The sequence below is a fragment of the Anas platyrhynchos genome, chromosome 22 (genome assembly GCF_047663525.1).
Source record: "Anas platyrhynchos isolate ZD024472 breed Pekin duck chromosome 22, IASCAAS_PekinDuck_T2T, whole genome shotgun sequence".
NCBI classification, from domain to species: Eukaryota; Metazoa; Chordata; class Aves; order Anseriformes; family Anatidae; genus Anas; species Anas platyrhynchos.
In genome coordinates, this window is record NC_092608.1 from 2,483,216 (window position 1) to 2,507,485 (window position 24,270).

The following is a 24,270-nucleotide window of genomic DNA, read 5'->3' on the forward strand; positions in this document are numbered from 1 at the left end:
CTTAGGCTTCTGTCGCACGCTTCTATTGAAGTTGAAAAATGAAGTCCTTGCTGGGCTGCCTCAGAACACTTCAGTTATTCAGCTGCCAGCTGAAGCACAGGCTGGACACGAGGCTCCCTTCTTCTGTGCTCTTACATCTTTATGAAGATTCCTGGAGACTGCTGATGCAGCTGAAATACCCCTCAAATATTAAACGTGAGGTTCTGCGATGTGGTTTGTGCAGTGCTCTCACGGATATCTGAGTTCGAGGGGCCTCCAGCCAGGCCAGGCACTATTCATAACCGCTGGTGTCATTTGCTTCAAAACTGGATTTTTAATGCAGTCTGTGTGTTTGAAATGTGCCAGCAGCTCCAGCTTGGTTTGAGTATTTTCCGTGCAAGTTCTGCAGTGTATCTGCTTTTCTTAAGTAGATAAACAAGCGATCGAGTCCTGTGTGGATAGCTGATGAATAAGAGAAACTTTTCCCATGGTTATCTTGTTTAAAACCTTTTCCTGTCTCTTACAGCCTAAATCGTGCATGTGATTTCTTCAGTTGATTTTTATATCGAAACATAGGTCTCAATATGCACAGAAAATGGTTGTTTTGTCTGGAGTTTATAGTGTTTCTTCCTCTCTGAGTTCTTGCTTTGTTTTTTTGTTTTGTTCTGGGAGAGAGTACATGGTTTTTGTTTTCCCCAAGAGGCCAGTACTTTCTGGAGCTTTTAAAACTCTGAACAGCATGGATTAAGTTATGCCCATCTAGGAAGTAAAGAGGAAAGAGAAATATGCGTGGCGCCACTGTAAAATCCTGAAAAGGTTTTCACTTCCGCCTTGAGCTGAGGGCTTGATGAACATCCTTCTGTAGGAGTTTCTCTTGCTCTTTCTTGGCCTATCAGTGCATGTGATACTAAAGTGCTATCCACAAAAACTTGTTTCAGATTCTTTATTCAGAATAGGTGCAGAAGAGTTCTTGACATGCCTGCTAGTACCGGGACTCATTCTGACTCACAGGCCAGACGATAATTCAGTGCGTGCTGGGAGCTCGTTGGCAGGTAATAAATCTCCCCTAAGCTGTATATGTTATCCCCGGGGAGAGGCTGCAGGACTGCTGGAGAAAACAGGCTGATCCCCGAGGTGCTGGATGGATTTAATTGGGTCCCAATTGCTGGTGCTTGGTGCGATTGCTTCTGCAGTGTTCTGGAAGTGTGGCTCTGAAGCCAGCTCCTGGCTGGGGCGGTGTTGCAGGAGAGCACTTTGGGATGTGGAGGATGGTTTCTGAGCTCCTGCACGTCGGGCTGCTCCTGCTCGGCTGCACTGAGTGATGGAAGCTTCAGAGGTGCAAGTCCTCCAAGGTAGGCTGGCGCAAATAAAACGTGGTTTTGTAACATCTGTACTAAATACTGTGATTTGGGAACCAAGGACAGTATGAGAAAGGATCACCAAGGTTTTATTGGGAAGAACAGTGAGAATATGATGCTCTTAGTTTGTTATTGTGGAGTAAAGGAGGTATGAAAAGCGTGCCCTGGTCACAGATGGATTAAACACCACCGTGAGCAGCTTAGGGAGCTCTGCTCAGCCTAGTGTCCCGTCCGGCACAGGCTGCAGATGGACAGTTTGTGACCTGATGTTGTTTTGGATCTCTTGATGGTGTCTAACCTTAAAACCTCACGCTGAAAATAAGAGTTGGGAATTTTCATACCTCTTCATGTGGAGGGGAAAAAGCCAACCTCCATTTTGCGAGTCTTCTCAGTATGATACATGGCTCGTGTGCTCTTAATTTGCATGTCATGGGGTGTTAGCATATAATTACGGAGTTTTTAAATTTTCACATCCTCATTCTTCTTTTTCAGTGTTTCTGGACTCTTATTTTCATGACACTGTTTCTCAGTACGTGAAGGATGAGCACCTCCAGATTTAGGGAGGGTGTGATCTGCCATCTCCCGGCTGCTGGTGGTGGCAAATGACGAGATGTGGGGGTAATGTGAACGAGGGCAACACATTCTTGTGTGGCTTAATAAGGGTTTGCTTCAGTTATTCTACACTTAATGGTTTATGGTCTAATTTTGCAAATCACTGTGCTCAGCAGCTTACAAGATCAGACCTAAATACATTAATCCAACTATATTGCCTCATCCTGTTACATTAGATGCCGTCACTTCAGTCATACAATAGTTAAGAGTCTGCACTGAGAGTACTGGAAGTAGAAATTAATGTCTAAAGCATGACCAAAGTCAGAAGTTATTTCACGCAGCCTTAAAACACTTCTTCTTGTTTTAGATTAGAAGCAGACTAATCACTCGGAGTGTTTCTTAATATTTTCATCCTTTTCTCATGAAAGATGCAGCCAGTTATGAACTGCTTTCCAAGTGGATTTATTAGCGGTGGCCAGCAGGCTGCTGATGCAATCCTTCGTGCAGCAAGGGGTGGCTGCTGATAATTTGAACCATAATGCACAGCACTGAACGTGTGGTGCTTCGGATCTGAGGAGAAATCCGATTGCCCAGGAGCAGTAACGTGGTTATGGAGAAAGGGAATTTTTTACACTTAAAAGAGGAGGCTTGAAAGGAGGAGGGGAAAAAAGCAGACAAGCTCGCTCCCTGACTTCCAGAAATGTGAGTAAGGCTTGAGGGAAAAACCACCTGCGAGCTTGCAGGGTGAGAAGTCGTGTCGGATGCTGTTGAGTAAATAGAAACCTGGTAGTGATGTGCACTGTGAAACCGGCAGGAGCAGCACTGGGTTGGAGCCCTCTGAGCTGTTGAACGTGGTCTACAAGCAGCCGGGGTTTGCCCGCGTGGACGTGCCGAGAAGCGCGTGGTGGTGCAGGTGGTAGCTGCTGCTGCACCTGCACGTCGGGCTCGGCCTTGCCCAACCTCAGCAGAGCCAGCGTGGGCATTTTGGGGTCCTGTGCACACCTGCCTTCTCACTGACTCACCCAGTGCATCACCCGCAGTGGTGCTGATGAGAAATACTGAAAGAAGGAGCCGGCGGCTGCAGGACTGCTGCTGTTCCCTTCCTGTGGTTTTTGGGGGTGAAACGAGCTCGGGGGCTGTTTTGGCAGCCACTTTGTTAAACTAAATGCAGATGAGATTGGATGCTGCTCTGTGGCAATGAAGCTGCTGCTGGGCAGAAAATACCTAACAGAGAATTCGAAAGGTTTTTAAAAATTTCAATAAATGAGTCATAATCAGTTCATTTACTGCAGGTTATAGGTCCGTAAGGTATTGCTGCCTGCTGCTGTCTCTGGAGCATGCTGAATTCAGAGAACTCATCTCAAGGCTTTGAAACACTTTGGAAAAGCAGGTTCAGAAGTCGGCTGACCTTTCAAATATCCTGCTCGGGTAATTTTTGATATTTGATGGATATAACTAAAAACAATCTGACTGTGGTCTGACTGAAGAATACAAAAATAGGTAATTGTGGTGTCTGTAGTGGATTCTCCTCCCTTGTGCATGCATGTTGGTGGCTGGAGCTGCCAGCTGTGCAAGGGCAGTTGAAGCAGGAGCTGCTGGTGCTGGAGAAGCGCTGCTCCTTTTGAACTTGCCATCCCAAAATGACTGCAAGCAATGGTCTTTGTTTGCTGATCTGTTCTGCCTGATGGCCCCGTGTTCAGACAACCTACGTCTTCTAATTTTCTTTGCTGTTACTCAAGCAGGAACCACACAAACCTCATGACGGACTATTTCCTAATTAGCTGGTCACTGCCGTTACTATCCTACACGTTCAGCCTTGGCTGATGGCGGTGTGGGAGGAAGCTGGCCCTTTGATTAAAATGAAATCGTTACAATTGTACATTACATGTGGAACAAGGGAATCGTGCCTTAATATTAAGGGGTGATTCGAGCTCTTACTATTTGAAGAGGCAAGGAGATAAAGTCAGGGACTTGAGATAAAGTCACCAACACTGGCTGTGATACACCTGTATGCAAGGGCAGTGTAGGGTTTGTTTTTGAGTGGTAGAGATGAAATAGAGGGGAGGAGGTGGGTGGATGCTTTGTTTTCTGGGTCTTAGGGGAATAGTCTGCACCAGACACTACTGCAGATCTGCCAGGGCTGGGTGTGAGCTGGGCTGAGCTGGCTGGACCGGATGATCTCTTGAGGTCCCTTCCAACACCCATAGTTCTGTGACCCTTTAGGAATGTCTACAAGGCACCCAGCTTTGGTTTTGGGTTGCAGCTTATGCTGGAAGTCAGAACCCAACACGGACAGCTTTGCTTCTTTATCGCTTAAAATCTGCGCTTAAAATATGACCACTGAGACACAGACCCCTTTGGCAAATAGCTTTTAACACGTGGTTTGAGATCTTTAGCATGGCATGTAGAAAGGTAACAAAGCGTTGCACTGCCTTACTGCAGGTGAGCTCGTATTCAAACAGCCCACCTGTCTCACAACTTGTTCCTTCTTGCTCACCATGCTGTTTGCTTTTGGGCTGCTGTTGCTGCTGCCTTGTAGCACAACCTGCTCGTGGAGCCCACGAGTGGAGATCGAAGGGCACGCTTCCTCTAGGTAGGTTTTACTACTTACAGTACTAAGCGTTTGTTACCCTATTCTGTAAATGCACTAAAGGAAGTGAGATGTAATTTAATACATTACAGTTGTTAAGTATTACGAAATTATGAGGAATATGCTGACCGTTTGCTGGAGGCAGCCTCTAATACGAGGCAGAGATCAAGCCTGCGTTTCACACACGAATAAGCGCTCTTAATCTCCTGATTACAACAGTGCTTCTGTGCTGGGAGGAGAGGCTTTGTCGGGAAGAAAATTCGGATGTCTGCGCTGTCATTAAGCAAAATAAGCTGCTGCTCAGAGAAAATGAGACCGTCTGAAATGAAAGACGGGTTCTCTTGACAGAAAGCTCACTTGTCTAGATGCCTGTGTAAGTCTTTTAAAACAGTGGGCAACCAAGCACGTGGCCTGCTAATTTTTATTGCTCTTTGTGATAACTTTGTACAATTTTCCCCCTTGTTTTGAGATGGAAAGAGCAGAATTTCCCTGCAACTCCAGTGTTGTGGAATTTGGTGGGGCTTTATTTAGTCCTGTAGACATCACAGCTCTCAGGGTGCTGCTCTTTAGATGGAAATTGCTTTAATTACGGCCACGTTTCAGTGGAAATGTCTGGTCAGTCAGCTTGTTGGAGCAGCCCACCCTGCAGTTACCCTTCCATTTTGAGTAATTCAGCTAAACGCTTGTGTGGAGTGCAGTCAAACAACTAATGTGGCCCGGGACCACAATTTTTGCCTTTGATTGCCACTCAGAGAAAGGTTTTTCCAAAAATAACCTGCTCTAGTTTTAGTTTGAGTGGTTTAAATGAAGATATTCTGGAGGCTTTTTAGAAGATGAAAGGCTTGGGGAAGGGCAGGGGTTTGGAGAGGGGAAAAGGATCCAGTGGAGAAGAGGCAGGGCGGTGTATGGTGAGAAAGCAACGCTGGAAGGAGTATCTACCCAATTGTCAGGGAGGAAGGCACCGAAATAAAAACCAGGATGGAAATTTAAATCAGTTATGGGTAGGCAGAGATCTACATGCAGTTACCTTTGTTGTTATGGGCTCACTCAAATCAGTACACCCCAGTGAATGTTTTCAGTATCGTGCCATCGTATTTTTCTTAAATGACTTCGCAGGAAGGCAGAGGTGTGTGGTGTGATGCACTGTAACTCTGATGATGATGTGTTCCTTTTAAAATTAGAGCTATTGTAAAATGGGGGTGTGACTCCACTTCATGGCAGTGTTCTTCAGCGTTGCTGTTGTGTGCCAGGAATTTCTCTGTATGCTTTCATTTCTTTCTTGGTGCTTCCCTGCTCTGAATTCACAGTTTGTAAGTGCTTGTATTTTCTGCCTTTTAGTAAACAGACCAGAGATCTCTTTTTCTTTGTTCTGAGTTGATTCACAAGGAATCCACATGAATGGCATTCAAGTTCTGCCCTTCTTTCTGCTTCTGAAAATCTGTTGTCTTGTTCCAAAACCTCTCATCAAATGAATTTTCCTACAGTACACGATGATTTCTCAGAGGAGGCGTGATGTGCTTGTTGGTGCATGGCTCGATCCCATGACTAGTGTGACGTGGTGGCAGGTGGCTGCTGCTGCTTTTGGTCCAGGTTTGCTGCCCTGGTCTTGTGTTTTTGTCTCCTGCTTGTATTTAGCTGTCTAGTTATCCCCCAAACCCACTTCTGGCTTGGTTGCTGGAAGGCAAATAGAGCAACCATGGCTGATAAAACCAGAGCGTTACCCCAAATTTCCTCTGTTTCGCAGCAAATTCTTTTCAACTTTTCTTTTTTAAATATTGTTAAGCAGCCTTACAATGCAGATGTTTTCTTGGCTCCAGACGACGCTACGTTCCCTGGATAATAGCTCTTGCTACAGCAGCAGCTCTTTACAGGTCCCTTGGGCCTTTTCTCCCCTGAACAGCCCTTTAAAGTGAGGGAGCACGTTGTATTATAGGAACACTTTAAGAAGTCCTATCTTTTTTTTTTTTAATGGCGTTATGGGACTGCTACTTAGCATTACTCAGCCCTATATTGTAATAATCATTTACATTAGCCTGAATGACTTTGGAGGAAGGGAAGCAATACATGGCTTTGTATTACCGCCTGTTGATTGTTGTTTGTTCCCATGTATTACACCTCTAGAAGCCATTCCAGCACCTTTTTGAACCACCAGAGGAGCTCTGAGCATCACGGCTTCGTTGAGTGGATCAGTGTAGAGGGCTGGGACCTGAATTTTGGCACCCCAGGGTTTCACCCGTCCGCTCAGCTCTGCTGCTGCTTGCTGTGGGTGAGAGGTGACCCGGGCTAGGATGTTGGGGGGCTCGCTTCAGAGGTTTTGGCATTATGGGCTGAGCTCTGCACTGGTGGCAGCCTCATAGCTTGGGGTCTGCAGGCAGCTGAACAGCCGCAGAGAAGAGAGGGTAGGAAGTTGGGCTCATTTATCTGAGCCTGGGAGATGTTATTGGGAGCACAGAAACTTTCTAACGCTATTGATTTGAGGTTGCTGCTCTTAAAGAAATTGCATTTCTCCCCGTAATTATTTGGAATTGCATTACTTTCCTGGAAGCCTATGTGTAAAACTGTCAATGTTTTCAGAAGGCCTTTCTCAGCAGGCTGATGTGAATATGGGATGGCAGCTGGGGAGGCAGGAGCAGAGACTTCCCCCCAAGTATTGTTATATTTCCCCCCGGTCCTTCAGTCCACCTCTGTTCAAAGCTGGCTGTCTCATAAAAATGTTCTTACTACCTGAATTTAGGATCTCTTGCAGGTAGCTAACTGTGCTGCCTGTCCCAAGCCGTTCAGAACCACACACAGTGAAATTTCCCGTTCCTTTCTTAGACCTTCACTGCTCCAGCCTTTAAAAAGCCTCTCAGTTGCCAGGTGATGCTGGTCATTTTCTGCAGGGGGGTTTTAAGGTGCCTGAAATGTTCTTGAGTGAAATGAAGTGAAACGTGTTCCTCCTCTGCAAGCGTGAGTCTGAAGGTATGTAGACTATCGCTTTCTGTTGCTAAATAGAGAACTAACTTGCTAGTCACATGAAATTTTGTTTTGGGAAGAATCTCCTTCACTCTTTCTTCTTCCTCGGGGGGGGAAGCTGCAGCGTGGCGCTGCACAGCCTCTGAGCTCAAAGCTGTGAGCACATTTGATGGAAGACACGGCTCAGAGACGCCTTCAGAGAGCTTTTGTTCTCCTTTTCTCAGGTCAAGTCTGGCAAATAGCGAGGGGGGAAATGAGGCCGTTGCCTGCGGTGAGGAGCACGTTGGGTTTCTGCCCTTCCTCCAGTGGCGACTGCTGCTCAGCCGCGAGCTGCTGCTGAAGGCAGTGCCTGTTTGTTGCTCTGCACGCCGGCTTCCTCGGCCATTTGGGGATGATTAGTGGCGAGCAGTTCAAAGTGAACAAACACGCTTTTAATTGCATGCACTTACAAGAGCTCTGAACTGTAAATATGTAACTCGTAATGACCATTACTGGCCAAAGTGTTCCAGAGCTGTGTTTGTATTGTAAACTCCAAGCGCAGTGAAGGAGATAGGAAAGACAACTGATAAAAGGCGTATCAGTCATTGGAGAAAGACTCGGAAGAGCTCCTGAGTGGCCCGGAGCAGACTTGCTTCCAGGCAGGAGGGTGCAGGCTGGTCCCATGGGCACTGGGGAGCAGGCATCATCACCCACCCTGCTGTGAAGCTGGTGAGGCAGCGGCGTTGGCAGGGCCCTTGGAGCACAAGGTATGTGGTGGGGGCACGAAAAACCTGACCATTGCTACGTTTATCAGTGTTTTGTGCTTTTCTGTGTCCAAACAGAGCAGCTTGAGCTAAGGTTGTACCCCTGGAGTGTTGCACTTGAGGTGCTGGGGTGGAGAAACACGTTCCCTGTGGGCTATAGGCACAGTCTGACTCCTCTGTATGGTCTGTAGCCACGCTGTAATTATTACAGAAATGGAATTGATAATATGTAGGTTGTCAGAGGCATTGAAGAAGCCTGCCTTGCTGTCCCAAGGAGAAGACTTCTCGTTTGGCTCACAGAATATAGATAATGAGGGCTCTGCCTCACACATTCTCCTACAGAAGGAAGGTCTGCTGCAGGTGCTGCTGCTGCTTGGGGTAGCCGGACAGATGTTGCTATCTGAACATTGTTTTACGTTCAGTAACATCAGCCAGCAAGAGTTTTGTTGGTTCAGGGCTGTCTGAGTTGCTTGGATATTTCGTTTTTGATTTGATGTTAGAATAGGACTTGAAGTGACACGGCTGTGTTTACTTTAATAACTGGGTCTTCCTTAACATCTTCTGAAACTGCTTCCAGATTGTTTTTTCAAAGTACTGACTAAAAAAAAAAAGTCACTGTGCAACATGCCAGAAGAATTTGTAGTGAAATAACCTTTTCTCAACTCCATCCCTGCCAAGCTTTCGTGTTTCAATTTTCCAGGTGCAATTATCAGGAACAGAAGAAATGTTGAGCCCCAGAGTAAAGGGTTAACGGAGCAGTATTACACCAGCACAACAACTAGTGCAGCAGCAGTAAGGACTGCTTGAAAATCAATTTTTTTGGCACCCTGTCTGCATTTGGGCTCGGGATGTGGCAGCTGACAGGAAATACTGTAGGTAAACTCAGCGTTACAAGACTTAAGGCAGATATCTTTGGGAAAACCTCCCACTGGATCTAGCGTGAAATACTGCATGGGTGTAATGGTAAAAAGCTCTTGCTGCAGCTTTTTTTTTTTTTCCCTTCTCTCCTTCCCAAGCTGCCCTCTTTTTAATTTGACTTGAGTTCGCAACCTGTGCGGTGTCGCAGGGCTGCTGGCTCTGGCTCTCCAATTTGAGCTGACAAAGGATGGTGAGGCTGTGGGAATGCTTGTTCTGAGGGGTATCTGGAATGAACTCTTAAAATACTTTGTCACCTCGATGTCTGCAACTCCTCTTTTCAACAACAAGTAGAAGATAGGGGAAGAATGCGGGAGAAAGTAGACAACAGATGTGCTTGGCCTTTTCTGGAGCTTAAAGGTTAAACTTGTGTGCTTCCACGGGGAGGTCGAGCCCATGCAGTTAATTAGCTTTATCATCAAAGGTGGGATCTTGAAGTTTGAGCTGTGTACAGGCGGCTGTGGGTGCTTGGTTGGGCTGTTGCAGCTGAGATTTCCTGTTCCCAGTGCTGCCTCAGCAGGCTCCCTTTTCACAAATGATCTTGAAGATTTTTCCTAAAGCAGTCCTTCAAACCTATGAATGTATGGGGGAGTCTTTGTGGGCTGATTCTTATTTATTTAGTCCTGTGCACCAAAAGAAGTGTATGAACTTGAAAAATTCTTCTTTGAAGAAAATCCGAACAAGTCCGTGGAAGGAGCTCTCATTCCAGCGACTGCAGCACGTAGTTCCTTTAATCTGGCATTTGCTGAACACAGTGCCTTTTTATCTTGCAATATGAGACTGAAAGCTTCCAGAAGAATGGTCCTGTTGTGTTTATTAAGACCGCTAACACATGACCAAACAAATCTTGTTAAAAGACTTATCTGTCTGGCTGCCTTAAACAAGAGGAGCTCTCCTCCATGGTTTTCCTTACCCTGCCTACTCCGTTGCCTTTTTATTTCACTCACAGCGTTTCTGTTGGACTTCCTTTCACATTATCTTTAAAACCTGACTCTTTAAGCATTTAAACCTCTTAAGTGGCATTAATGTGCAGAGAGGTGCTCTGTGTGCCCTTTGCTCTGGCAGTGGTCTCCAGGTGGGTAGAGCTGCCTGGAGTGGGTGGCTGCAGATCTGGCTGGGATAATTCACTGCTTGGGGACTGTGCTGTCCTGGCTCGGATGGGAGGAGGTGGAGGCTTTTGTACTTGACAGATAGTGGAGCTTGGATTAGAGAAAGATTTAATACACTGGGAAAAGCTCAACCAGGTGCATTCGTGGTAGTGGTCATGTGAAAATTGCTAAGAACAACTGCACTTGAGACCTTTAAATGAAGTTTAAAAAGCTAAATCGGGCCTGCTTGGCTTCTCGTAAGATTCTTTGGCAATAACTTTCGTTTAGTTTGTGTGTGTTTGTATAGTGTGAGTGCACACCCGCTGAGTTTGGTACTATTTATGTTGTGTCTTGGCTCCGTAGAGCCACAAGCCTGGCACGCTGGCCAGAGCAGGAAATGCTTCCATCCAGTTTGCTTCTAGAGCTGAAGGAGAGTTTGAGACACATCTGTCCTCCCTTGTAAAGTTCCAAATCTGTTAGTTTATGCTCAGGATAGGAATTCCAGCTCTTCCGCCTATGCTGTGAGTGTTCAGGTCAGCCTCCAAATACATTGAAACAACAACAGTGGTGCGTTTCTCCCCACCACTGCTCTGTAGCCTTGCTCTTGAACTTGTGCAGGCAGAGGAGTCATCCTGGAGACTTGGAACGATTTTAACTGGTCTGAAAAGCTGGCGTGGTGGTAAACACCTTTTCTATATAAAAAGAGTTTGGGATACCAAGCCAAGTAGCAAAATGCCGTAGGGGCAGTGCTGTGATTTGCTGAAGCAGCTGCTTTTGGACTTTCCTGAGCTTGGGGTGCTTACTGCCACCTTCCCTCATCGTGTCCAGCCCCCCCTAAAGCTCCTGTCTCCTACCAGCGTCCTGGTTTCTCTGTTGGTCTCAGGAGGACTGCACGCTTTACCAGGAAGGGCACCTGGATGTGATTTGAAGCTGTGGGTGTCTGCATCGCTGCTGGAGAGCAGAGAGCAGAAGGGTGCAGCAAACGGCTCTGCAAACACAGTCCTGGCATGTGTTTGACTTCAGAGCAGCTGAAGATAACAAGGACCTTTAATATTTGAATTCAAGTGTAGGCTGGGTCAGGGTTGTGTTAAATGGAGCACGGACACTTTGTGGAGGCAGGAGGGCACCGTGTATTGAAACAGCTTCTCTTCCTGGTGGAGAAAGTTCTTTCAGGACAAGGAGTTTTAAGAATTGCTGCACAGCAATGACTTGTGAGCTCTCAGAGTATTTCCCACTCTTCATCTTGTTAATCCTAAAAATGGCATGAGTGCCTGTATTCCGCTTACACTTTGTTGTATTTCGATCGTGTTTCTCGTGTGCTTCATGGTGCCTGAACCAAAGAGCAGTAGGGACTTAAGGGCATTGCTGCCAGAAGGAAACAAGGAAATAAAATTCTCCAGTAGTGTTTGACTGCTTATCGTGGTTGTTCTTGCACAGATATTTTATGGAAATGACGCTCTCTAAGCTGCTGATATCTTGAAGGAGTTGTCAGTTGGACATTATTTAATAACTGGAATCAGAGAAACGAGCTGTTAGGATGGGTTTCCTCTACATTAGGACTTGGTTCTTATTTCTCTGGTCATTGCTCTTAAATGCTTATGTGCTGTTGCTTGTCATGCAGCATCTTCTGTAAATCTAGAACAGATTAGGAGAGGTTTTTTTATGGGAAGCAACTGATGGCATGCTAGATGGAGGTGGTTATCCCATAACATACATAATAAATTTGGATAAATGGGTGAATCTCAAGATTATTTAAAAACTATATTAAAATACAGTGTGATTGCAGAGAGGCTAACATTACTTCCTGAGGTTTTACTGTATTAAACGAGGGGCCAGGACTGCTCTGCCATTCCTTCGTACGCCAGCCTCAGCCATTGAGGAGTGAATGTTCCTCTAAGCTAAATTATTTCTTTCCTTCGAGATTTATCTCTAAGAAATTCCCTACGGATGAAGCAGCAAACCAGTATCAAAGGCAGTTGTTAATCTTCCACCTGTGGGGCTGTAATCTGATTTTTTTTTCTGCAGCACGATGACAGAAGCAGCTACTTTGGTGGTACAGTGCAAACGGAGAGCTGCCAAGGAGTAAAATTACTGCAAACCCAAGCCACTGAACTTGCCAAGAACCACTGAGATTCTCAATGTATTTCCTTCTAATGGCCTGATCCAGATTTAAACATCTGTGTAATTACTGTATTTGGCAGTATACATGATGTATTGTCCCAGTTTACTTTAGAAAACAAAAAGCAAGGCTCAAAATATTTCCCTAGTTTTTGTACCAGCGTTGGTTTTATGGGCTCCATCTCATTCGTGCATAATTACGCATAGAAGGATAAAAGTCCTTAACCCGCCCCAGCGCGTGTGATTTCTGAGGGATGCTGAGCCAGCAGGTGAGCGTGCACAGCATTTACAGTTTGGGTAGGGGTGATCAGGCAGCAGGATAGCTTTTAAATGCAGAGATCTTCTCCGTATTGACGCCTGCTGCTGTCTGCCAGGTCAATGCTGGCTTTCGGGTCTGGGGTTAGTGGATAAAAAGTGGGCAGGTAGGAATGGGAAATGGTGCGTGTCAGCGGGGAGGCAAAATATGTCTAGAAATCTTTAAAGCATGTTCGGGTCATTGTTTAAATGACAAATTATTGAATGCTGGTGTGGTAATGATGACTTAATTAGTGGTTGCTGCTAAAATAGTTTTTCTTTGCTCTTCTGGCATTCCTGCTACATGGTTGAGGTTTCCCTAGCGGTTGTGCAACTGCTCCAAGGGTTCAATGGCTGCTCTCTTCTGAGAGAGGCAAAAATAGTCACTGGTCCTGCCAGCAGCTTGCCTTTGCCTGTGCCCACAAAAAGTGGTACAGAAGATGGGTGGAAGAGCAAGGGGAAGTGCACTTGGTGTGTTATTTCTGGAAGAGATTTGCCTGCCAGCCCCACACAGCTCAGGGTGCAGTCGGGGTGTGTTGACCCGCGGTCAGACTCTGCTCCTGTACAGAGGTTTCCTTACAATCTTCTTCCAAGCTGGCAGGGGCTTGCAAGGAAATTGTTTTTCCCGAATCCTTCGCACAGCTACTTCTGGTTCCTTGAGACACATAAAGCAAGAGGACCTCAGGATGTTCAAGATGCGGATAAAATTAACACGGGTGAATTGTCTGTCAGTTACCATCAGCTTCAGTTTACTTCTGTTCTTGATTTCACTGAACACAAGACAAAAGGACCAGCTCCTTGCCTTTTTTCTGTCAAGTTCTCCAAAATTACCCAAACTAGAATGTTACATGTTAAACAGGAGACAGCAGAGAGACGCTACAAGAAAGATGAGAGGCGATGGGAACAGCTCTGGAAAGAACTTTTTGTTAGGCTTCAGTTTCTTGTTCTTCCTAACTCACAAATGGAGTCCTTGGGAATTGGAGCAAGTATCTAAGAGTGGCTGTAAGTGGCTGCATCTTATTTATCTGTGGAGGTCACTGAAATAACCTAATAGGTGTATCCTGTAGCCTTCAGTTCCTGGGCTCTACAGACCGCACACAGATCTCGTGTACGTAGGTTGAGACACCACTGCTTGTAATTTTAGATTGCCTCGGGGACGTAATTAGCTTTCATTCAAAATATTTATTTACCCTCTAAAGTGAATTTTGTTGTATCTACAACAGGAGGAAAAAAATACACTTGCTGTTGGGGAATTCTGTAGCCTCTAGAAATTTAAGGCACTTCTTATTGCGTCCCTGTAGACCGGCGCTATCACTATTAGCTGCAGCTTCTCCGGCAATTGACAGGTTCATTGTGGGCTTCTCTCCTGGAGCTGCAGCGGGCTCCCCTGGTGTGTTATCGGGACGATGGCAGCTGCTATGAGGAGGAAAGAAAACAGAATCATTTCTTACCTGGATGATTGGTTCGTTTGGGAAATGCCTGAGAGGTTCGAGCCCCAGCCCGAGCTGTGTCAGCAGAAGCAATTTGTCTCTCTCTGGCTATTGCCGTTGCTGGAGGTAGGAGTCAGCAGGGACAGGAATATATCGTAGCCTGGGGTTTGGGTAGCACCGAAGAAATTTCAGATACACAGGTTCACCGACTTCTCGGCTGACTTATTAAAAATCAAAGTAGTCTTCTTCTTCTGGAATGTGGTTTCAAATACTTAATGGGTGAGCGTTCAGCCTCTTTAGGTCCCTGACTTCTGCGCTGGGAAGTGCTCTGGTGTTCTGCCCAGTGGAATAATTTCCAGTTACAGCAGATTGTTCGGGTTCCTTCAGTGTTGCACGTTGGCAGTGAAATGGGGTTTGTGCTTCCGCACGTGAATTCAGAGGCCTCGTATAGTTACTGTGGCTGTGTTTTTACCAATGGTGTAGAATCTGTGGTGTAAGGTGGGGCTGAATTGTCCTAATGACCGTGTCCTGTACTCCTTCAAGGATCTCATCAGTAAATAGTATTGGAGTCTGTTGGAAAAGAAAATAGAGGTACAAGAAAGAGCTTTGGTGTTCTATTCTAGAATATCAAGATATCCAGTGCCTTTTCTGAAGGGATGTGTGACTGGCTTCCTGTGAGCTCTTCCAGGGTTTTAGGATTAGAAAAAAGGAAGAGGGTAGAAGTGAGGGGGAAAACAAAGTATTTATAGAGTACTTCTCTCTTTGGTTGTACTTGATTTATTTTTTCTCCTGCTGAAAGCAGAGCATTGGGTTGCCCAGTTCTTACCCTGAATTGATTTAGGCCAAATCGATCTCTTCTCTGTTAGAGACCTGCTGGAAAAGGTTCCCAAAATGTTTCTGCTGCTGTCTGGCGTGCGAAGATGCAGCGTGCAGCCTGTCAGTGCAGATCAGCTTGATCCGAGCACCAAGAAGACATTTTAAGGAAACTCCCCTTTTGAACCAAAAGAAGAATGGGGCTGGTACTTCTGAACCTTTTTGTTTGAACTCAGCAGGGGTCTCCTGGGGGCTCACTCCGGGGTGCTGGGGCAGGGAGAAGGGCAGGCAGCTGTTCTGGGCACTGGGCTGTGGTTTGGGGGTCCTGGCCCACACATCTGAGCTTGCAAATGCTCTTGTAGCAGCGAGTCTAATTTTTTAAAACATGCATTGAAGGCAAAAAATAATGCAGTCGACGTTACGAGTATTGATTAAATGATCAGGGAGGTAAAAGCACGGGATTATCTCTTCCCATTCTGTTCCCCAGCAGGAAACCGAATGTGCAAAGCTGATGGGTTATAAAATCCACCTCCGCGTGCTCTGTCATTGGTAAAGCAAGCATGAAAGTTGTCTTTGATACGCGGAAAAGCAAATTTTGTGAGTGCATTTGTAACTGCTGGGTGATTTATTTCCACTTCATTCATTGCTGTAATCTCTGGATTACAGGTTAGCGCTGTTTTTGGAAAAGCATCTAGGGTTGAGGGAGGACTTCCCAGCAGCTTGTGCCGGCTCTGTAGGAAATGATTATCTTTCTAGAGGGAACAAAAGACTTTGTACATTTCTAAGAAGCCGTGAGATCTTTTTGAGGATGGAGATAACTTGTGAAGTATCGGTAAATTATTTGGAGCTATCAAGCTATCATTTCTGCCAATGCTTCAGAAGGGCTATCTTGTATTTTGCAGTCTGGTGTTTTCCCTACTAAATTGCTCTAGGATGTGGGGTTTTCTGTTTTATTTTTTATTTTCAGAAATTAAAAGCATGATGAGTATTAACATGGTCTTTTTTCCCCTCTTTCCTCCCCCTTCCTCCTTCAAGAACCTTTTTAAAACGCTGGGGTTGTTGGAGTGGTTGAATTTTTCCTGGATTTGAGTGAGAAATTCAGAAGACTGAAGCCCAGGCTCACTGTCTACCTTTCACGGAGGCCCAGCCGTGAGAGGACAGAAGAAGGCACGTGGCGAATCATGACAGCGGACAAAGAAAAAGACAAAGACAAAGAGAAGGACAGGGATAGAGACCGGGACAAGGAGCGAGACAAGAGAGACAAGGTGAGGGAGAGTGAGAACTCGCGTCCTCGGCGGAGCTGTACGCTGGAAGGAGGTGCCAAGAATTATGCGGAGAGCGACCACAGCGAAGACGAGGACAATGACAACAACAGCGCCACCACGGAGGAGTCCACGAAGAAAAGCAAGAAGAAACCACCCAAGAAGAAGTCCCGATATGAGAGAACTGACAACGGTGAAATAACGTCGTTCATCACCGAGGATGACGTTGTATACAGGCCTGGAGGTAAGAAAATCTTAAGTTACATTTCCTTTTGAAAGTAATCGTTTACTTTCATGAGCGTAATCATCTCATCTTTAAAAATGAGCTGTCCATTTTTTGTTCTACTCCATTATCTGTGTGTTGTATGGGATTTCTGCCCAAGAATTCCTAAATGATGGAGGACACAGCTCTCAGCACCTTCATCTGAATTTTGAAGTTAGACCTGATCTATGCCAGAGAGTAGACTAGGTGGCACACAGATTTATCTTCCCACATTTCTGATCAGTTATTCTGTAAATCTAATTTATTTGCAGAGCTCCTCTCCCATCTTCTCTTTGTGTGATGTGAATCAGGTGACTTAAGATACCTGGTATCTCGTTAATCCCCTCAGGCCCTCAATAGCCAGCTAATACCTGTGCCCAGCAGCTTATGTGTTGGTCAGAACCAGCAGTGTCAGTGTCAGCAAGTACCTGGGTCTTTTGAGGACAGAAACAGAAGCTTGCAGTGTCCTCTGGGCATCTTGGACGTGCCACTTAATTACTGCAAAGTTCACATGAGGTTTTTAGTCTTGTGTAAGGTTTCAAGGTCTGACCTGCAGCTGCTGCCAGCTAACTCCTTCCTCAAAATGAAGTTGTACTTGAAAAGTGCAGAGATGATTCAGCTGGCTCCATTCTTTATTTTTGAGTAGAAATTTCTAGGTTCGTTTATGCTGTATTTTAACTGAGTTAATTGCAGTCGTTTGTTCCACCACAAGGAATAGTTTTCTTTGCCTTCACTGTTCAAAGCACTGGCTTAGGGACTCTGGTAGTTCAATATTACTTTGTTGTAAATAATCACTGTGGTGTAGTAACGTTGCTGAAGCAAAACAGATGAATTCCAAATAAAAACCATGGAAACTAAAGAGGTAAAAATCTTGTCTGATTTTCTATGAGGTGCTGCGTATCTGAAGTAATGAAGTTTCATTGTATGGGTACAGATGTGTTTTAAATGCTCTCTCCAGGTGTAGGTTCTCTAAAATGCTACTTGTACGTGTGGGCAGCTGCAGCTGGGTGGTATGTATCCAGGCTGGGCTGAAATCACACTGCTCCATCCCTGTTCTCCTGGGCAGAAGGTGTAGCCTGCTTTCACACGGAAGGACCGGCGTTTGTCACAACAGCTCACCTACTGAAACACTTCATGTGGATCTTCTGAATGGTTTGAAGTGGTATTTTCCTCGTGTTCAGGACTTGTAGCTAAGTAATATTAGTTGCTTGTAGCTAAGTAATATTAGTTGCTTGAGCAGCAGCAACAGGGAGCCTGCCTAAGGATCAGATTTGGAGCAATCTTGCTGCCAGTGTCAGGAGATGAAAAATAGGAATATGTTAGGAACAGCTGTTGTGTGGGCCCAGCAGTACAATGCGATACGCTGGCTTCCACTGCAGAAAGACTTGGCTGAAAATTAAGATGGAAAATCACTGTGGTCTCAAGTTCCTTCTGGAGCAGAATGGGGAGGAATTGGCTTTTTTTTCTCCCGTAGCTGCTGTGCTTGGAGTAGCTGTGATGTGGCGGCACCTGGATAGAGGCAGGTTTGCAGAGCAGCAGGAGCCACTCCTGTGGTTTTATCCAGAACCTGCACCTTTGCCAGCGAGTTGACAAAGGAATTGATAAATGCTGCTAGCATGGGGAGAGCTTCAGCAACTGTGATTTATCTCCCCATGAGAGGCTGCATTCAGGAGAGAGCTTCACGCACAGACGGTGGCAGGAACTCCAGCAGCGGCTCACACCTTCTGCTCACCAGTGATCCCGCTGCAGGGGGCTCCATTTAAGCACTGCAGAGCAAGGTGAAATTTCCAACCTGCTGCAGCAGGAGCTGCTGAGTGCTGGCCCAGCATCTCTCGAGCCTCCTTTGGCTGCGAGGAGCACGTGTGGGTGATGCTGAGGGAGAGCAGCCTCCTCTCAAAGCTTTGTCGTGGCCGTGGCAGACCCGAAGCTGAGGGAGCTGGGTGCTCAGGGAAGTGCTCCCCTGTATATTGATGCTGCTTGGTGGGGTCACCAGGGGGCTGTAGGGTCTGGGAATGAGTTAGGGAGCTGGGCTGCCCAGTCTCAGCTAAGGGTAGTGCTGGCCACAGGCAGCTGCTGCTTCCTTGCCCATCTTCAGCTCTGGTTTTCCAAGTGAAACACAAACGTGGTTGTATCTACGTCTGTGCACATCTAGTGAAGGACAAAGAAAGCCACAGAAGCACTAATTGGAGAGGTTTTATACCTTGCTGTCACTTAAAAACCTGCTTACTGAATTTTACGGGTTTTGCTAGGAACTAGCATGAGATGTGCTGGTACCATTAAAACTTCAGTTTTACTTGCTTTTTATGCTTTTTTTTAAAAAAATCCTTGCACCTGTCTCCTGTCTTAAACTACAGAGAGCAATGAGAACGTGTATTCTTGGTTAGCTGATTGTTGGAGGGATGGGAGCCTAGATGAGAAGTTAATTGCCTGGCTTGATTTTTTTTAGCACTTTGTTTTTAATTGAAAACATTATTTCCTAACAGGAGTGAGCTCTCAAATTCACACTCCAGTGCATAATGTGTTGTAAAGGACTTACAGTACGGACTGCAGAAGGAAACGTTAACTTCTGTCTTTTGGCTAGGTTAGGTACAGGGAGATGTATTTGTAGCTAAGGGTATAAATTACAGAAATTTTAAGAGGGATTAAGAGTTTAAATAAATGAGACTCGCCCAGCAAGGATTAGAAAGATGAAAGTTAAAGGTGTGTGCAGAACGGATAGCTGTCTTCAGCTCACATCTCTTAGGCCTTAAGGGGAGGAAATCCTTTCCATTTGTCTGATTCTGTCTGTTAAAGACTTTTATCTGATATGGACGGATGTTTAAAGTCTGCATTTCCTTTCTGTGAAGTTCTTGGTTAAAATCTTCCTCTCTGTCCCATTGCTGTGCAGCACTTAATCCAAGACTGGATTTTCTTTGTGCTAAGCTCAGCACTTATTTGAGTAACAGTAACTGTAAATAAATAGATAAGCGAGATCCTTGGATTTCTCTCAAATGAAAGGTTATGCTATATTGTTCCTGTATAAATACTGTTCGTATTAATTTACATGGATATAATGAATGTATGCAGAGCTTTAAACCATGCATTTAATTTAAATCTGAGTAGAGCTCCGAGACAACGCTCTGCAATTAATCTTCTCGGCTGCGTTGGAAAGCACACAGACCTAAAACCTCTTGGCCCACTTCCCCATCTGTCCTCTCCATTTTGACAGCCTCCCTTCCATTGCTTTCATGTCCGTTCTGTTTGCAATTTTGTCTCGCAGTTCTTATTATCAAAATGGTTATGATAAATGATTTTTTCTTGCACAATGCGTGTTCACATTTGCTTCTAGGTTTCTTTAGCATGAGGTCACGATGGTGTAGGATCATTGCGTCAAGGCAGATTTTTTTTTCTTTTTTTGAGATCACCTAACACTGAAATTCCTTATATTTCTAGGGCAGATTGACTCCCCCTGATGCTCCCAGCTTTTGCCAAACTACGGCGTGGTTCGAGAGGCTTGCTTTCCCATGCAGCTTGTATCCGCGTGGGGAACACATGGCTGCTGGCTGTGTGGGTGTACTCCGGGGCTGTGTGGTTTTGTTGTGGAGGGTTTTTTTGCAGTTCCCCTTCCGTGATTGGCAGCCTGTAAGCAAATTTGAATACTTTGCTGCTCTGCTGTGCAAATCAGACCTTATAACTGCATCTGTTGTTTGGGTTAGGCAGTCGGTCTCTGTAGGATTTGCTGTATAGAAGAACATATTGAAGTGCCTCTAACGGCTGTCAACCTATCGCACTGGACTTGGGCGGCGGAGGAGCTCGTGGAACAACTGCCCAGGCTTCTTCCAGGAACCCTGCTACTGCAAACACAGCTGAGAGTGGATTTCCTGGAGCCCCTGTGTTTGATAGCTGACCAAGGGACTGATTTGGCTGGCTGGAAGAGGGAGCTGTGTCAAACAGCAGGGTCAGGAACTTTCGTGATGCTGTCCAGAAATGGAAAGACGAAAGCACAGAGGCGCTGCTGCTCTTGGGAACCTTTTTTCCACCCTGTTCTTCAAGGCAACAGCATGCTTAATGTCATAAGGACCCTGGTGTGCGGAGGTGTTTTTATCATTTATCTTCAGCTCATTTTTAAACATAGGCATTTTCTTTTCAGTTTCCAATAAATTGCCCTTGTGAGGGAAATGGGTTAACGTTTCAGAGAACAGCCATAGCAAGAAAATCCGCATCAAAAGACCAGCTGGTGCTGTGGCTGCTTTCATTGCCCCCTTCCTTTTTGTTCTCCCATCTCCTGCGTGCCTTTCTGGGGGCAGGAAGCCGTGTGGTCCCTGTCCATTTTCACTCAGGAAGGGGCCTGGCTGTGTCAGAGCCCTGGAACTTGGTTCTGGGGTTGTGGTGCTGCTGAGCACGCTGCCGTGATGGCCCCGTGAATGCTGGACTGGAAAACTGAGCTGGATGGAAGTTGAAGTTGATTTGGAAGCAAGCTGACTTGCTCTGTCACCTGGGGATGAGGACAGCGCTGTTTGCTCTGCCTACGTAGAAACGTTTAAAAGGATCTGCAGGGATTAAAAGGATTTCTGCGGCTCTGTTCCTGCGATGACATCAGTAGCTATATAAACAGCACAGCCGCAAGAGGAGTCAACGCCAGGTGAGGGGAGGTGAAATGCCTCTGCTGGGAGAGTGCACGAGAGGACTTCTGTCTTTTTCTAGCCCTCTGGCAAAGGGCTTGGCAAGGAGATAGGTGAGAGCCTCTGCCCTGGGTGGGGAGAAGTGGACACAAAGCTGAGCTGGAGGCACTGGGAGCGGGACAGGCGGTGATGCTGTGTGGGGACAGGCACACCAGCCACACCTTGCTGTCTTCATTAGCTTCCAAGAAGGACGAGAGACTTCTGTCTCAGGATATTATGCCCTCCTGTCATCCGTCTGGGGTTTGGCCATATGCTTCTCCACATGGGCTGGCTGTAGTCAGGCATCTGCTTCTAGGTCCAGTTGGAATATGCAGCTCGGCAGCTCAGCGTAGCCATAATGCAGTATCACAGGTTTCAGCATTCATTTAGTCTTTAAATGGCTTCAGTAGTCAGGAGGTTTTTGATTTCCGTAAATCACGAAGGACAGCAGTATGTTGGCCTCTGTTAATGAGCACAAAGTGTCGTAACGAACCTGTGAGTGTTGCTGCTGTGACAGTGCCTGGGTTCCGTGCTTTGGTTTTGGGAGGTGCCTGTGTAAACACCGAGCACTTCCTATCTTTAATGTGTAAAAACGAATTGAAGCAAAGGACCCTGAAGTGCTTCCTTTTGCCTGCCGGGGATGCAAGTTAGTTACCATATCCTTCTCAAATACCCTTTTGTATTTGGAAGAGTGAAGGAGAAGCAGGATAGATATTCTCCTTTTGTCTGGGGTAGCTATCCTCATCTGCTCTAAGGAGATCTCCGGATGTCTCTAGGTTTGTGCAGTCTAACATTTGGGAAGAGCCCTAGGACCTTGGTGCCTGTTAGTGGTGATAACAGTTGTGCCATCTTTTTGCTTCTTACCTGGCTTGCCTTATGCCCTGATAGTGCAAGTGCTGCCAGAGGGACGCGGGAGGTTTAGCAGTGTGGGGATGTTTCTTTCCAACCCTGAATGCTCAGTGAAGAGAGCTCTCAGCCACAGGAGAGCAGGAAGGCTGATTTAGGTCCCTATTTCTGCTGATAATGATACTGAGATCTTCATCTTATGGTAAGAAAACTGGGAGCTGCCTTGGAGATCTAAAAACCAACTGTTTTGAGTGTTCTGGAGGCGTAGCTTGATGTCACCAGTTCTGCCGGATTTCTGTCCCCAGAGCTGTTCAGGAGGCACAACTGCAACCGAGCAAACTGCTGACACAGCTGTTTGCATCTGGAAACCCCCAGCAGCTTTATAGAAACCAAACAAAAAAAGCTAACCAAGTAAACAGAGAGAGGAAGCACTTTTGTTTTAAGTGGTACGTTGGTATTTGGGTTGGAGAACGTCAGTGGAATTGCAGTGCAGGCATTTGGCTCGCTCCCTGCCGGTGATTGGCTTCTATTTGACATTGACTCATGTGTTTGTCAGCCTTCCAGATGCTGCCTTCTATTTATTCTGACAGCTTCACCAGCTGAGAGAGGCGGGCACGCCAGAATTAAAATACACAACTACATGTATGAATTATGTATTTGCTATCAACCTTGAAGTTCTGGCGAGTTTTTTTTTAGATCTGCAAAAATGCTGGGGGGAAAAAAAAAGTAATTCTGGGAAATCTTTAAAATCTGAGTTGTACACTTGGACAGGAGGAAGAAATAGAATGGAAGGACTTGGTTCAGCCGTGCGTTGTGATTTTGGGAGGTCTGTGAGCAGCCTGCTTTCCTGTCTGTTGCGTGGATCGGCCTGTTTTGCACGGCGGTGCGCTGCTGAACGCCTGCCTGCGTGCTCGGAGCCTTTGCCACCATCTGCTTGCCTTGGGAGCTTTGGAGCTGAAGTGAGCGCGTATTCTGGCACTGTGCACGATGTATTTCCCTCCTCGTTTGCAAATCTGTTATTGTGATGAAGCTAGAGCACTGAAATAACCAGGTATTTGGTGACAGACTTGGAGCTGCTGGGAATAGGATCAACCTGAAGAGCCATGCTGCTCAACGTGCTTTGAGTTCCCTCGTTTTGCACCCTGATGCTGCTGTGTTTGCAACCTTGCTGCATAGGGGAATGGTGATGAAGCAAGCTCTGAACAACCTGCTGGAAGAGATCATCTTTGACTGCTGATTTAGTGGAAACAAATGCAGCGGTAATTAAAAGACAGAAAAACTAGAGCAAAGACCTGGAGAAGTAGTTGGTCAGACATAAAACACCAGGAAGGTTAACAAAGTGTGTAAAAGCACTTAAAATGTATACAAGCATCACAGAAACTTTTTCCTCTGAAGTTGAAATCCACAGAGAGCAGTTTCCACGTGCAGCTGAAACGTGTGCTATTCGTGTTCGTCCCTGTTGGGTTCTTTTCATTTATAACAGCCGCTGTAATTTGTTTTTATTCTCAAAATCTGAGATTTTATTTTCCAGAAAAGAAGTTTTTTCAAAGATAGAGTCAGTGAATAATAGTATTCCTAGAAAATAATTAAGCTGTGAATTACTTTTAACTAATTCTTCTGTATGCAGGCTGCTAGCAGAAAACAAGCCCAACTGAGTAAGTTGTAAGACACTGTTGTGTTCACGTCTACTCTGGTATCATCATCGACTCCTCGAACAAAATATTATTCAAGGTAACACGTGAGCACACTGCAGTGTCTGCTGCGTGCAGTACTCTCTGTAACGTGCTCCCTGAGGAGCTTGTAGTGAAAACTAAACCAGTTTGGTAAAGCAGGGGTGCTGCGGAGCTGTTGCAGAGTGGAGGAGGAACTTCCCTTGACGGCCTTGCTGGTAAGGTGCTTATTTGTGTCTGCCACTGCCGCTCTAATGAAAGCTTGGGCTTTAATTACCATAGGTAATTGTAGGACACGGATGCGAGGCTGGCTTAGGGAATGATTTTTGGAGAGGGGGAATGGGAGAGGATGGTACCTGACCATGCAGTAGGGCTTTAGGGGAAGGCAGCGTGCTGCCACAAAGTTAGGCAAATGGCAGTCTGGAAATAAAACCCAGGGTGTGGGGAGCAAGTGGGGGAAGTTGGGCTGAGGGAAGGGATTCCTTGAGGTCGTGGTTTTCAAGGAGGGAAAGTGGAGTCTGCGGCTGCAGTAACTGCTCATGGCCTGTCCCCAGTTTATTTCATGTAAGAGTTTGAACTTCTCCTGTGTTAATTTACCGGCTGCATTTCCTACTATTGCCTGGTGGAAGTTGCCACGCATTCTGTTGGCCATGGGATAAAAGAGAGGGTGGCCAGTTCTGGAGGCAATACCTGTGCCAGGTGTGCTCCTAACGCTCCTCGTAATGTCTGTGCTGGGAGCGATGCAGCTCACTTCG

At 46.0% G+C, this 24,270-nt stretch overlaps 1 protein-coding gene across 6 annotated transcripts in view; it reads left to right on the plus strand.

Annotated features, from left to right (window-relative positions):
• RERE (arginine-glutamic acid dipeptide repeats) overlaps positions 1-24,270 on the plus strand; it is a 222,513-nt gene that overhangs the window by 55,500 nt on the left and 142,743 nt on the right. For 5 of the 6 annotated variants that reach the window (XM_072026842.1, XM_027443353.3, XM_027443354.3 and 2 more), the window contains exon 2: positions 15,871-16,341. In XM_072026842.1, the coding sequence (XP_071882943.1) occupies positions 16,017-16,341 (325 nt within the window). In that variant the 5' untranslated portion in view covers positions 15,871-16,016. Of the gene's footprint in view, positions 1-15,870; positions 16,342-24,270 lie in introns of those variants that run through there. The other variant, XM_072026843.1, reaches the window with a different exon arrangement.